The 15,440-nt window shown below is 42.1% G+C and overlaps 2 protein-coding genes across 5 annotated transcripts in view; both read left to right on the top strand.

The window, feature by feature from the left end:
* TRIP4 (thyroid hormone receptor interactor 4) overlaps positions 1-8,738 on the top strand; it is a 62,494-nt gene extending 53,756 nt beyond the window's left edge. For both annotated transcript variants that reach the window (XM_047765820.1, XM_047765813.1), the window contains 2 exons: positions 1,063-1,165; positions 8,437-8,738. In XM_047765820.1, coding sequence (XP_047621776.1) covers positions 1,063-1,165; positions 8,437-8,504 — 171 coding nt within the window. In that variant the 3' untranslated portion in view covers positions 8,505-8,738. The remainder of the gene's footprint in view (positions 1-1,062; positions 1,166-8,436) is intronic.
* A 5,352-nt stretch (positions 8,739-14,090) lies between these two features.
* Positions 14,091-15,440, top strand: part of ZNF609 (zinc finger protein 609) — a 243,930-nt gene continuing 242,580 nt past the window's right edge. For 2 of the 3 annotated variants that reach the window (XM_047765803.1, XM_047765785.1), the window contains exon 1: positions 14,092-14,290. The gene's annotated coding sequence lies outside the window, so the exon portion shown is untranslated. Of the gene's footprint in view, positions 14,291-15,440 lie in introns of all 3 variants that reach the window. The other variant, XM_047765795.1, reaches the window with a different exon arrangement.

The raw sequence follows: 15,440 nt of genomic DNA, 5'->3' as shown, positions 1-15,440 counted from the left end.
TGTATTTATGCTAAACACAACACATTCCAAGACAGGAAATAATGAAACACCGGGTCAGTTGGGCATTGCTAGAGAGCACTTTTCTGCTAGCCCTCAGTTGTTTCAAAGTTGTGATTATGTGGCCAGATAGTCTTATTTGATGTTATGTGTCTGTCTTTGAAGAAGGAATGAAAGTTCTAAGTATTCACTCAAATTTGTTTTGTGATATGAGATCCAAAGGAGACTTCTAAATTATTTTCAGAATTGCTCTACCAGTTGCCTTTTCACCCTTAGTAAGTCTGGAATGCATCCAGCAAAACAGCTTTAGCATGTTCATACCTTTCAGAGTGAATCATCTTCCTTCCCTTTAGTGAGAGAACAGCTCTGTTGATTGTTTCTGGCAGAATTTCCACAAATGTTCTATTTTTCTTAAATCTTCCAGTTTTCACTTCAGTTGAACCTGGGGGTGCCTAATGTTCCTGAAGGAGACCTCTGAATATCCCAGCTCACATTCACTTTTATTGAAAGAATAGTCAGTTTTGATTTTTCTGGAAAGATGTCAGACATCTTTTTTTTAAGAACTTGTTTCCATGGAGTTCCCATTGTGGTACAGTGGATATCCCTGAGGATATGGGTTCGATCCCCAGTATTGCTATGAGCTGTGGTGTAGGTTGTAGACTCTGCTTGGATCTGGTGTTGCTGTGGTTGTGGTGTAGGCCAGCAGCTGTAGCTCCAATTCGACCCCTAACCTGGGAACTTCCATATGTTGAGGGTGTGGCCCTAAAAAGCTTAAAGAAAGAAAAAAAGAAAGAATGAAAGAAAGAATGAACGAAAGAAAGAGGTTGTTTCCAGCATAGGAAGTCATAAATGGTGGGCAAACGACTATAAGAATACTGTGCTAATAAAGCCTGGTTAAAGTTGAAGGTGTGTTCTTGCTTGTTGAGTATAATTCTCTTTACCTGACTGGGTAATGAGAATACCATCATCAGAATGCTGACGTGGATTTCTGGGACATCTTATAATCTCCTTGAAATTCAAAATTTGTCCCAACTGGCCTGAACTTTTTATTTTTATATTTCACAGTATCCAGACATGAGTCAAGAATCTGATTCTCCATTTGTTTTCATCTGCACAAATCCCCAGGAAATGATTGTGAAGTTTCCTATTAAAGGAAATCCAAAAATCTGTAAGTTACAAGTTTTGATGGTCTAATTTTTTTTTTACTTTTTTTCTTGACTCTCACTTTAATTTTTTTTCTTTTTTACCTTGTTCTGTGTCATCTCAGATATTTGGAGGATTAAAAAAAATTATTTATCAGTAACTTTAATGTTGGGTTAAATACAGCATAGCCTTTCCAAAGTATATATACCTTGATCTACAATTATTGGTATATGGGTGAATCACTCTAAACTTCCATTTAGGATCCTATTACCTTTAAAATCCAGCCAAAAGAGTGTGTTTGCCTCACTGTACTGTGCTCATTAAAGGAAGTATTAAGCCAGTGCCAGTGGCAACATTGTCATTTATGCATTGTTTATCAGTATTCAGTCCAAGACTTAACTTTTTAAGCGCCTGTTTCTGAGTGTCTATTTTGGAGGCACAACTTCCCATTATTCCCTTGCTTACCAGTTCCTAGAGCTTTGTCCCAGCCTTCTTGCTTTTCATCCTCTTTTCAAGACCTCTTGATGGTTTTCTGTTCTGTAACTTTTGCTTTTATGTGTTTGTGATTATAGTACTTTTTGCATATTCACTTCTTAGGAAGTGCTGTGACTTTATTTTTTTGACTTCCAACTCTTCTTCAACTTTCAACTTTTCTTCCTCTGTCTAGTCCTACAGTAGACTCTTCTATTTCCAAACAATCTCAAGAAACATATAGTAGTATGTGTCCTCTCTGCCTAACTTCTTTTAAAAACAGCATCAAAACTGTCTCCCATTTGCTCATGTCGTTTACTGTTTTATGCCTGTGTAACACTGCTTTCCCATTGTGTGAGCTGGAAGGTTCTATGGCATGCATTATTGTTAGTGTGTACAACACTACCTCACCCTGTACCTTGGGGATCAACTATTTTATAAATCTGTAGAGAAGTACTTCTCAGACTGTGATGTAAGTAAAAAAATCACCTAGAGAGCTATTAAAACACCGGTTCCTGGGCTCTGTCCCAAGTGATATAAATGTTCTTGGTTAGCTGACTACACTATGGATAATACTGTTTTTGATCACAAAATGAAATGCTCAGTATATTCACTAAAATTCAGGCAACCTCAAGATTTGTGAAATGTATTTCTGAGATTCCTACAAGTCAAAAAATCTGAACATAAGAGAGTTCCTGTTGTGGTAAAACGGGCTTGGCAGCGTCTCTGCAGCCCCAGGACACATGCTGGATCCCTGACCCAGCACAGTGGGTTAAAGGATCCAGCACTGCCACACCTGTGGCACAGGTCATAGCTGCGGCTCTGATCGATGGCCTGGAGACGCCATATGCTGCAGAGGATCCAAAACAGAAAAAAAAAAAAAAAAATCTGAACATAAGTTATCCTTGACTTACACAAATTATTTACTTCAAACTTTACTGCAGCTGGTAGCCAAGTGGCCCTGGAAATTATTTTTCCTTCTTCTCCACTAGTTAAGGTTTGTTTTGTTTTGTTTTTTGTCTTTTCTAGGGCCGTACCCAGGGGGTATGGAGGTTCCCAGGCTAGGGGTTGAATTGGAGCTACAGCTGCCAGCCTACACCACAGCCACAGCAACGCCAGACCTGAGCCACATCTGCGACCTACACCACAGCTCCCGGCAACACTGGATCCTTAACCCACTGAGCAAGGCCAAGGATCAAACCCGCAACCTCATGGTTCTTAGTTGGATTTGTTTCTGCTGCACCATGATGGGAACTCCTGCTCCTTTTTTGGTTAAGGAATTTTACCCTTTCCTACTCTAGTCCATTTCTACCTTATCCTAGACACCGATGGCAGCACTGGTGGTAGGAGGAACATGTGGTCATTCTTTCTCAAACTCGCTGCTTGATCTTTAGTTCAAGTTACTTTTTCATAGCTTTCTTCTCATCTTGGTTTTCATCTGCTGCCTAAGCCCCTGTGAGAAAATGTTCTGTGTAAACAAACTGAGTTATATATTTCTCTGAAATATATAACTCTTCAGTACTTTCTGTACCCAGAGACCCACCTTCAGCACATATATGACCTTAGTTTTACTTCAGTACTTTCTGTACCCAGAGACCCACCTTCAGCACATATATGACCTTAGTTTTTCTCTACAAGGTTTAATAGGGAGTGAGGAGAAGGATGGTCTTATCCTTCTACAGTATTATCCATAGTGTAGTCAGTGTAGTGTATTGTTTCTGTTGATTAAAAGCTTTAAAATGTCAAAATGGGCTGTATGCTTGTTTCCGGGACAGCAGGGCTGGAGAGAATTTTTGAGGCTGCAGCTTCTTCCACGGTAGACCAGACAAGGTGAAAACATGGTCCAGAAACAGTAGGTATTTGGGGGAGAGAGGGGAGGAAGAATAAGTTGACCAGTCCCTGTGTGTCTCCGAAAAAAAATTCTATTGAGAGGAAGCCAGCCTACCTGAGGATTTAGTCTGGTGTGAAGTGTCTGTTCCCTGTGACTCTTTCGTCCTTTATCCTTCATTCCTCCTTACTATCTGTAAAAATTTTACACTCTGCTGGAATTACCTTCCCTTAGGCCACAAAGTCACCTTCAGAAATTTACAGCCGGAAAAGTCTTTAGTCCCACAGCCATAAGGGAAAATACATACTTAACTCTTAGTTTGGAATGCTTTACATTTTCTTCTCAAATATTGTTACATGAAATGGTTAAGTTCCATGGTGTTAATAAATATTAATACTCTACTTCACTTACAGCTCTATGCCTTAAATATATTTTCTTGTGGAATGGCTTAGGAACCTAGCCACTTTTCATAGATTAGTTCTATGAGAAATATATTTCAAGTTCCAAACTTCAGACTTGCAAATAAAGTCTTACTATAAAACTCACTTACATGTTATATCATGTGTGTGTGTGTATAGTATATATATATATATATATATGTGTGTGTGTGTGTGTGTGTGTGTATATATATATATGCTTTAAATTAAAGGCATATATTTTGATTTATGTTTTTGGACATGTAAACTTGAGCCTGCTTGACCTGAGGCTAATTGTGTTTCTTGAAGTTGAAATAATTCAGAAAAAAATGTGCAATATAAAATCACTTAGCTGTATATCTGCTCAAATTAAGAAATGCAAAAAAAGTATAGTAGAATATAGGTTGAATGCTCAAAGAGGCGAAGGAAATTTTTTTACTTTAAATGAACTACATGCTTTATAAACTCATGCAAATTCTTATATCTTATGTAAAGCATGTTAAAATCCCACAGCTCATGGCAACGCCGGATCGTTAACCCACTGAGCAAGGGCAGGGACTGAACCCGCAACCTCATGGTTCCTAGTCGGATTCGTTAACCACTGCGCCACAACGGGAACTCCGAGAGTTATATCTATTGATGGCAAATAGTTTTTTCCCTTTTAACATCTCCCCTATCTGCTGCACATGCATTTGATTTTCCTTTAGGCACCATGGTTGAGGAAGTGGTTTAACACTGAAATGCTGTATGTACTAAATGTAAAAATATTAGAGAAATAGAAAAACTAAGCATTATCACTCTGCTTTTAAGAGAATATACTCTATATTACTGTAGTTAACTGTCCAGATCCCAGGTTTTTTTTTTTTTTTTGTCTTTTTAGGGCCGTAGCCAGGGCATATGGAGGTTCCCAAGCTAGGGGTCAAATTGGAGCTATAGCTGCCAGCCACAGCCACAGCCACAGCCACAGCAACACAGGATCCAAGCTGCGTCTTTGACTTACACCACAGCTCATGGCAATGCCAGATCCCTGACCCACTGAGCGAGGCCAGAGATTGAACCTATATCCTCACAGATGCTAGTTGGACTCATTTCCACTGCGCCACAACAGAAACTAAGAAGTTTTTAGTTGTAAGGAGCTCACAGATGGCTAGCAGCGCATGTATGGTTTTCTTAGGTAGCCTAGAGGATGAAAGACTTTCTGAATCACTTGGAATGCCTTGGAAATCCTTCTTTCTAGCTCCTTCCTCCTATCAGTTTTCCATTTTTTGACATTATCATTGAGGCCAGAGATTAGTTTCCCTGCCACTGAATACTTTGCTTCACTGGTTGATCTTAACTGGAGCTGGTCCTATTTGACGGCTTTCACAGTCAGACTGGAGATTTTTGAAATTTACATTTGAAATATTCTTATACAGTAGCTTTGAGAATGTGAAGAAAGTAATGTCTCTTTTTAATATGAGGAGCCTGCAACATAGTTAAAAGTCTTGCCTAGAGTTATCTGGTAAATATGTTAAATTAAAAGGAAAACTGAAACTATAAGAAACACAACTCCCAAGACTTAGCATAAAAAATGACTACTCTGGGAGTTCCCGTTGTGTCGCAGCAGAAATATTACAACTAGGAACTATGTGGGTTCGCTCCTTGGCCTTGTGCAGTGGGTTAGGGATCCAGCATTGCCATGAGCTGTGGTGTAGGTCACCAACGTGGCTCGTATCAGGTGTGGCTGTGGCTGTGTGTAGGCTGGCAGCTGTAGCTCCGATTAGACCCCTAGCTTGGGAACCTCCATATGCCATGGGTTTGGCTCTCAAAAGACAAAAAAAAAAAAAAAAGAAAAAAAAAGACTACCCTTACTTTGTCAGAGAACTTTGAGCTTATGAAGCCCTTTAATGTATATTATTTCAATTAGTTATTTGGTTAAATGGTTCAGTGTATGTGAAATACTTAGTACAGTACTTAGTATAGAGAAAACAGTTAGCTATAATCGTCTCAACAACTTTGTTAGTAGAGATTTTTTTCTTCCTTTTATTTTACAGTTGAGTAAACAGGTTTAAGGAAGTTTTATTTTGCTCACGTCTTTCTACCTCTATGTTTCCTGCTCGTCTCACTTTCTCATATTGCCTCAAAACAAATTGTTCCGATTTACATTTCATTTTTAGGGCATAATATCATAGAGCTGTACAAGGTCTTCAGTACTGTGTAATCCACTTTCCTCTTAGCACTGAAAAAGCTGAGAACAAGAGTGACTGTGATTTCCTCAAGGTTATATAGCTAGGTAATCTTAGGACTAAAACCGGGACCTGGGTCATTTTACTTATTCAAAGCAGAGAACTAGAAGTCTGGAGTCCTAGGTGGAATTCTAAATTCTGTCCTAGCTTATCCTAAAATGCTTAATGAGATGCAATACTACTTTGTACCTCTGGGTACCACCACCTTTACAACGAGTACTCTTTTTCTTTAAGGGCCGTACCCATGCCATATGGAAGTTCCCATGCTAGGGGTTGAATTGGAGCTGCAGCTGCTGGCCTATGGCACAGCCACAGCAACTCAGGATCCAAGCTGCATCTGCAACCTACACCACAGCTCATGGCAACGCCAGATCCCCAACCCCCTGCGAGAGGCCAGGGATTGAACGTGTGTCCTCAGGAAACTAGTCAGATTTGTTACTGCCGAGCCACAACAGGAACTCCTACAATGAGTACTCTTAATAGTTTATCTGATATCTGCTATTTTTGGCTACTTAGTAGTCCCTGTACTATAAAAGTTTTGTAATTTGCGGTGTCTGCCTTCTTTGTTTAATTCATTTATTGAGCATCTACTATTTGGCAGTCACGATGGTAATCTCATGGATACAAAGGCAAACTTGCCTCGTAACAGGGCTCTTTGCCAGGTTGCTGGCACATGTTTGGATTTCCAACAAGGCAGCCTAGGGGATGAAAGAACTCCTAAATCCCTGGGAATACTCTGTGCTCTAAAGCCTAAATTAAAATCAACATCATTGTGGGAGTTCCCGTCGTGGCTCAGTGGTTAACGAATCTGACTAGGAACCATGAGGTTGCGGGTTCGATCCCTGGCCTTGCTCAGTGGGTTAAGGATCTGGCATTACCGTGAGCTGTGGTGTAGGTTGCGGAAGCAGCTCGGATCCCGTGTTGCTGTGGCTCTGGCGTAGGCCGGTGGCTACAGCTCTGATTTGACCCCTAGCCTGGGAATCTCCATATGCCAAGGGAGCAGCCCTAGAAAAGGGAAAAAGACAAATAAATAAATAAATAAATAAATAAATAAATAAATAAATAAATAAATCAACATCATTGTGACTGTTGTGGACATCATTCAGGGTATCACTTAGTAATGGTTTCTAAGAAAGTGCAGAAAAGGAAGTAATGTTATTCAAAGGCAGGTGTAGCCCTGGGGAGATGAGGAGGAACAAAAATGGGGAAACTTGTTAGGTTGTTTTTTTTCCACAGTCTTCCTGTGCAGTAGTCAGGACATGTATTTTTATCTTAGTTGGACGAATGAGGATATTGAAATCCATAGAAGCTGAGTGACTTGCCCCAAGTCATATAATATCTGACAAAGGAGGACTGGAACCTGGGGCTCCTGTCTTCTTGCCCAGTACTTTCTTAGACTTTATTGGTATAACAAATGACAACATATGAGGGGCAGTGGTTGTGGATATAGGCCAGTAGTAGTACACTCGGCTGTTTTCATTTTGTCTTATTTGTTTAGTGCCAATGCCAAACTGAACTATTTCTATTTCCAGCGTTAGCATCTAAAGTATTTAAGACTTTCTTAGTGGGAAAAAGCAACCTGTAAGCTCTATTCTTAGGCCAGACAGACAGGAGCTCTGTTAAGATTTTCTTCATGAGCTGGATGTTTCTTAAGGTGGCTACCACCGAACTGAACTTTATCCTGGGAGATCTGAAGAGTCAGAGGTCAGAGACCATATCAGTGAAGTACTCTCATTAGGGTCACCTGGGACAGGAAGGTTGCTTGTTTTCTAACTTTAACACTTAGAAGAGTCATACAGCCTATGACCTTTGCCCTTCTTAGCTGGTGATAGGGGCCCTTTGTCAGTAAAGCATTCATGTGGATTCTACTCCACTGTTTCAGGTCATTCCCCCTATTAAGTCTGAGGCTGCAAAGGGGTGAGTTGAACTACTTTTCTCACTGTGAGGGAGGCTCATGCATTATGCTCAGCCAGTTAACAGGTCAGAGGAGTAGTTTCCCACTGTGTGAAATGCCTTCCTTTATTATTATGTGTGTATTCTTTAAGAACTTGCCTTAGCATCAGACACCCTGGAAAATGTGATATTTCTTTTCTAGTAACTACAAAACTAGAAATATGAGATTCTTTAGGTGAGTACTGTTGTGTTTGTGTGCACACGTTTGTGTGTCCCTAAACAGTGTTCCCACTGTTTCCTCATTCTTACAGAATGAAACTCTGAAGTTTGAAAGTATCTGAGTCCTGAAGCAAGATAATTGAATGTGACAGGAACACAGTAACCAGAAGACCTGGGAGGCCATGAAAGATTTGCATTGCAAATATAAAAAATAAATAATGAGGCTTCTTTTTCTCCCTTACAGGGAAACTGGATTCCAAGATCCATCAAGGAGCAAAGAAGGGGTTAATGAAGCAGAATAAAGCTGTCTGACCCAGGAGAAAAGGAACTATACAGCATAGTGGAGTGTTGTGTATTAAACTTGCTATCCACTGGTCCTTTGGAATTGAAGCAGTAGAAATCTAAAGGCTTGACATCAGGCTTGAACCTCTCAGAATTTAAAGTCTTATCAAAATATGTATATTTTTCTTAAAGAATGGGATTCATTATGTAATGGGTCAAAATCTTTGAATACATTATTTATAAAAACTGACTTTAAAAATTCTAGACCTTTGATATTTTTCTTAGAGTGATACAGAGGAAAAAGAAGTAAATTGGAAATTATTTTTCTGAGTCTTGGATTTGTAGTTAGGAAAATTCTTAACTTAGGTTAATAGTATTTTAAGGGCCTACTTGAATTTTAAAGTGTTTTTTTTCCCCCAAAGTGATAGCCTGGTAGAATATTAGGATTTTGAGGAATCTTGTGTTTAATACAAAGCTGTGATGGGACAAAAAGATTTTTAACAAATTTGCTGCTCTAGTCCAACATCTCTTCAAATGAACAGTCCTCAACAAAAGTTGAGTAACCTTAGTTGGCAGATTTTTGGGGGCTTGGATTGGGGGGATAACCTGAAGAGATGCTACCACTTTGTTCTTTGGTTTGAGACGTTAGGATTTAAGAGGATCAGACTGGGAGGAGATGGAGCCACCCGCTAAAGTAGCATGAAACTGCCCTGTTTATTTTGTTGGTATTGCAAAAGTATCACTTGGATGAAGCAATTAGAACAAACAAAAATAAAATCCATTTAGTAAATGCATCTAAATACCCCAAATGCTGAAACCAAACCCTTTAAGCCATCTATACCCCAGGAAGCTATGAGCTTTGGAAAAATAAGAAGTTGGTTTGAAATGAGATTTTTTTACTAGTCATTCTGGTCCCACTTAGTGAAGCACTTTTTTTCTGAGGCTGTTCAGAAGAGCTGTCAGAATCTCAGTTGCTGGCATCCTCAGGAAATTCATGGTCTTAAATGTGTATGTTCTGCTTTTTATAAAGCAGCACCACCACACTGGGAAGTTGGATTCCCTCCAGAAGTTGTATGCATGACTTAAAAAAGAGAGTGCAAGGGAGTGAAAAAAAGTGCCCCGTGTTATGAAAAAGATTAATTTCCCCTTTCTTTAATCCTTCATATTCAGCATTTATTTGCATTGAAATGCCTCCACTCATTATGCATTGATGTTCACTCAACTGTGAACCCTGCCTGTTGCATAGCTCTGGGCATTGGTTTTGCGAGGGCCTGACCACTCCAGATTCCCAGGGAAAACCCACCCGATTCTTGTTCTGGTGATGCAGGCATGTTGTATTTTTTTTTTTTTTCTGTTCAACTTCTGTAGAGAAAGTGGACAGGACAGTAATGGCACTTTTTTAGGGGAAAAAAAGGCCTCTCTCTGGCCTTCTTCAGACCCTAGTACTATTAATGAAGCCATACTGGGTTCATTATGTAATTAATAGTTTACCAAGCAGTAGCTACTTGAATTTTGTGCTGGAATTGTCCAGTTTTCTTAATACCAAAATAAAACTGGAAGGCAGGAGATGAAGAGCCTAGGGAGTGGGGGAAAAAGAAGTTTCTCTCTCTGCCTTTTTATCTGAATGACAGCCTGAGCAAAGAGGACTATAGATTGATTTTTCCACCTGGATAGATTGTGTGTGCATGCCTAAAGAAAAACATCAGGAGATACAAGAGTTCAGGTTATGCAACCATTTTGTGTGCTGTGATAAGAAAGTTTACAAGAACTTTACAAGTTTATAAGAACCTATCTCAGCATCCAAAATACGCAGCTGGAGCCACATGAGTAAATGGCAGAGTAACTTGGAAACTTCTCCTCTTCTTGGTTAGACTGTGAAAGCCTGTCTTCAGTTCGCGTGGTGGTAGTATAAGGTCTCTCTTTTATTTGTGGAGACACCCGGGAGGAAGTGTGGGAGGAACTTGGGGTAGATGGCCCTCAGTTGCTCAGTGATGAATAGCATAATTTAAAGCCTAGTGGAAATTCTTAGCAGCCTGAGCACAAACTTGCCCAGGAATAGCCTTTCAGTACTTTACAACACTTTGCACTGACCCTGTAACTCTGGGACAGCTTGGCCTGAGGGAAGTTTCACATTTCTGAACTGGTTTTCTTCTGCAGCCTAAATATCTGCTCCCTCTTTTGGATGGTTGGGTTCGGTGGCTCTCGATTTGTATAGTAGCTAAAGGATTCAGCATTTTTTGTTTTTGTTTTTCTAGGCAGGACACAGTCTCAATTATATAAGCTCAGAGTAGGATATATATAAAACCAGAGACTTTCTCTGTCAGGATTTAGGAGGCTTTGGCCTTGCAGACAGATGTTTGGAATGGAATAGGGACCTTTTTTGCTTGCTATAGCTAATCTGGAGAAAGAGAACTAGGTGTCCCTTCTTTTCTTTTTAAGGTAGAAGTTTACAAAAACCCATTTTTTCCTAGGTATAGGTGTAAAAACTTTAGACTTTAAAGATTATTTTTACAGATAATTATAAAGTTATGGTTTTTTATAAGTTATAACCCTTAATCTCTTTCCATTTTAACTACTGTCTCTTCTAAAGACCATTTATGTGTATTTCATTTTGTTTGGTCAGGTTTTTTTAATGCCTTTGCTAGAGCTCCTAGCCAACATCAAGACAGTATTGGGGTTGTTCTCTTGCCCAGTTAGAAAAGGCCAGTAAAAAAGCAAGCATCTATTAAACTAGAGAAATTAGCTAACTTCAGTTTATTAGGTCTGGAGGGAGGAAAGAAAGTTCTGTGATGACGGATTTTTTTTTTTTTCCCCTTGAGATTCAAATAGCAAGCACACATCTGCTGTTCTCAGCTACTGTGAATGTGTCTGGAGGGAGGTGATCCATATCGTGAGCTCCAGCAGCATCAAGGGATCTTGATCTGGAGGGCTTTCTACTTCTCTCATGCAGAGAAGAAAGAATATAGCCACAGTGCCATCCTCTGACATGAAGAAATGTGTCTACATTATGTGTGTGCACATAATGTGGATTAATTCATGGTATGAGTTAATTCATGGAATGGTCAGATTTCCTGTGTGACAATGGAGGGTCTAGGAAGAACCTAGTAAATATTATACCCTAACTTGGCATCAGATAAATAAGGGGCAGGGAGGATGACTGAGAATGCATAGATGTATCACTGGAAGGGAGTGAGATGTTGAGAAAACAGCAAAAAATTCAATGGGGAAGATCTGAAAAGCATCTAGAGCTGCACTGTCTAATGTGGTAGCCACTAGCCACATGTGATTATTTAAATTAAGTGAAATCAAGAATTTATAGTTCTTCACAGTATGATATTTTAAGTGCTCAAATAGCTACATGTTGTTAGTGACTTCTGAAATGAACAGTGCAAGTATAGAATATTTCCATCATTGCAAAAGTTCTATCAGACAGGGCTTGTTTGGAGTTGGAATGAGCACACTTTTTCTCTAAAGGGACAGAGAGCAAATATTTTAAGCTTTTCAGGCCATACAGTACGTATTGCAACTACTCAACTCTGCTGTTGCAGTGCAAGCAAAATGAATCCATAGATAATGTGTAAATGAATGAACATGGCTATTAGCCAATAAAACTTTATTTTGGGGCACTTAAATTTGAATTTCACATAATGTTCACATCACAAAATAGTCTTCTTTTGGTTATTTTTCAGCCATCCAAAAATGTAAAAACCATTTTTAGCTCATGGGATATACCAAAACAGGCATTGCACCTGATTTGACCCGTGGGCCCTATTTTCCCAAACCCTAGCCTAGAGGAACAGGAAGTCAGGTTCTTTTACTGTATAGGATGTCAATTGCTTGAAGATTTTTAGTAGTTCTTCTAGGCTTGAGAAATTTCTCTCTAAAAATTAGAGTTCAGGAGTTCTCATTGTGACATAGTAGAAATGAATCCATGAGGATTTGGGTTCAATCCCTGGCCTCTCTCAGTGGGTTGGGGATCTGGGTTGCTGTGAGGTGTGGTGTAGGTCGCAGATGTGGCTCTGATCCCATGTTGCTGTGGCTGTGGCACAGGCCAGTGGCTACAGCTCTGATCTGACCCATAGCCTGGGAACTTCCACATGTTGCGGGTGCGGCCCTGAAAAGCAAAAATAAATAAGAGTTCACTGTAGGAATGTTTCTTTTGTTCCCTATTTTTGTAGTCCAGTCTCCTACAATGGTAGAGTCATGCTCTTTAGTAGGAAATGACTACTTAAATGGTAACCCTTAATTAAGTCATATCTAAGCCTAAAACACTAAGCCCTTCTCTTTCTCTACCTGAAAGTAGCTGAATCCTCACTTGTAATATCATCAGTGTAGATTAGAGGTTTGCTGTCACCTGGCATCAGTTTTGTTTTTGTACTGTCCTAGAACAAGCTGAATATGGGTGGGCCAAGGGGAGATTATTTTTCATAGATCAGACAGGCCTAGCGTTCATCTTTAGCCATCACCCCCTGGTGTGCACGCGCGCGCGCGCAAACACACACACAGAGCTTTTGCATGTGTATGTGGAGATGGAGAGTAAAAGGATTTTATGACCCAGTAACATACTATTTTGAGTGGCACTGTTGAAGGATGCCTCAGGATAGTGGAAAAAGGAAAGATGAAAACTGCAGAGCTAAGGTGGTCAAGGACACAGGAAGGATATAATTTAGGCTAAGACTTGAGAATTAAGATAAATTTGTTTGCTATAGAAAGGGGTGGACGATTTAGGAGGTGAAGAGTATGATATGTTTCATAAGTGAGAGGTGGGTGGGAGTGTTCACTTAAACAAGGACTGAATGCCTACTAGATAGTGTGCTGAGCAATCAGATGAATGGCAGATAAGGAAAGAAAAAGTTACAATCATAAATAGAATGGTGGGTTGGAAAAGAACAATAGGACTTTTAGGTGATAAAAATCAACAGGATTTGGTGATACGGGGTGATGAGGTGAAGAGGGGTATAGGATGAGAAATGGGTGCTTGAACAAGAAAACTAGTGATAATCCTAAAAAAAAAAAATTGGAAGACAAAGGATAAAAAATTGGAAGACAAAGGATAAAAAATTAGGGGATTGATACTTTGCTGAAACAACGGATAAAATGGATGAAACCACCATGAGCTGTGTTTGCCCTTCTGTTCTTTGTAGATGTTCACATTCACACCCCTTATGGCTCTTTCCTCTCCCCACGGTTGGACACTTACAGAATTGGTGTCTTCTGTATTTAAGGTGCGATACTTCCCCAGAGACCTCTCTGCGAGGAAGTCTGGCCACCGAGAGTTCTTTCCACGAGGAGAGAGCGTTAGGTTCGAGCTCTCCGATCCAGGCTTCTTCGAGTTTATCTCTGTTTTAACCGACCGGCCGGGTTTTCCAGCATTCCCAGAGCTACGCGTCTCTAATCCTGGCTCCGAGTCTCTAATCCGGGCTCCGTGTGACCGCGCGTTCCGAGGCCCAGGATTTGGCTCCGCCGTCCAGGTTCCGGGTTTCCCCTGCGCTCTACCGCTCCAGACTCCACACCAGCCTGGAATCCGGATCCGAGGGCCCGATAATCCAGTGTCCGGGTCTTCCGGGCGGCCCTGGTTGTCCCGGATCGCGGCGGCGGCGGCGGTGGCGGCGGCTGAGGGACCCGCGGCCCCGGAACAGCGGCACCGGCGGGCGGGGCGGAGCGGCGCGAGGAGGGGGCGGAGAGCCGGCCGAGGCGGGGTGGGGAGGGGGGAGGGGCCGCGGGAACGGATGGCGGCCTGGGCCCCGTAGCAGCGGCGGCTCTACGGCCCGGGGCCCGGGCGGGCGGAGGTGGCGGCTCCCGGGACCGGTCGCGCGGTGAGTCCCGAGCTTTGTGTGGAGCTGGGGCTGGGGGAGGAGTGAGGCGGCGGCGCTGAGGGGGCCGGGGGCAGCGGCGCCTGACGGAGGAAGTGGGGGTTGGGGGGCCGGGGCGGAGCGAGGAGAAGGTGTGTATGGCGGGGTGGGGGGGGGGTCGTTGCGTGGGTGGGGGAGGGGGGAGTCGAGGGGCTTGGGGTGAAGTTCAAAGCGTGGCCAGGCCGGTTCAGACTGAGGGTAGGGGTACCCGAGAGGGATTAGAGTCTGGCCAGGTTGTAAGGACAGGCCAGAGAGTTTTAGAGGCCAGTCTGGGTATCTTGCGGGGGGCCCAGGGTGACTGGAGCTAGTCAGGGAGTTAGGGGGGTTCAGGGCGAAGGGCTGGGAGCAGGACGTGTGCGTGGCCCAGGAGGGGGGAGCAAGGTGGCTGGGGGCGTGCAGTAAGTAGCTTGTGGGTGTGTGCTCCTTGTAGTCTTCAGGTCACATTTACTCCTGTCCTTTTCTTCAAGATGGAGGGATCTCTAGGCCTGGCCCTTAAACTACTATCCTTGTACCCTCGGGAGGGTTTGTGACCCTGTCCTGTTTGGAAAACCCATGCTGCCCTCTTTTCCCTTTATGTGTAATTACGGTTGGATCATCTCTGTGCTTTGCTCAGATTCTCCTTCCTCCCTCTGGGGTTGAGGAGGAGGAGACACATCTGACCAATTAATGTGTGTTTGTGAAACAGGCAGCAGCAAACAGTCATTTCAGCTTCTAGGAATTAGGCTCACACAGGGTGGAGAGATCATAGCCCTTCAGGGGGAATATTTCTGAACAAATCACAGATGATTAAATTCTCTAAGAAACAGCTTCCTACCTAAATGAGAGTGGGAAAGATGGGGGAGAAAGCCTGCCTGTTTCCAGCCATGTGTCCAGAGCCCCAGGGATTGAGGAGAGTCCCCAATCCCCCACAGGCCTCTCTTTTCTGTATTAGGCTTTGCTCTGCAGCCTTGAGTTAATTTCACCCCTGCTGCTTTGTCTTGGGGGAGGGAGTGCTGGTTTAGGCTGTTGTGAGGAGATGACTGTTCTGCTGCCACACACAATAGTCATGTCATTTTATCGGGAGTGCTACCCCAGGGCTGAGAACTGCTGCTGCAGAGATAAACCCGTCCCTCTC

This window comes from Phacochoerus africanus, chromosome 2 (assembly GCF_016906955.1).
Source record: "Phacochoerus africanus isolate WHEZ1 chromosome 2, ROS_Pafr_v1, whole genome shotgun sequence".
Classification (NCBI taxonomy): Eukaryota; Metazoa; Chordata; class Mammalia; order Artiodactyla; family Suidae; genus Phacochoerus; species Phacochoerus africanus.
Note: the sequence above shows the minus strand (reverse complement) of the source record. Positions and strands in the feature narration are given on the sequence as shown.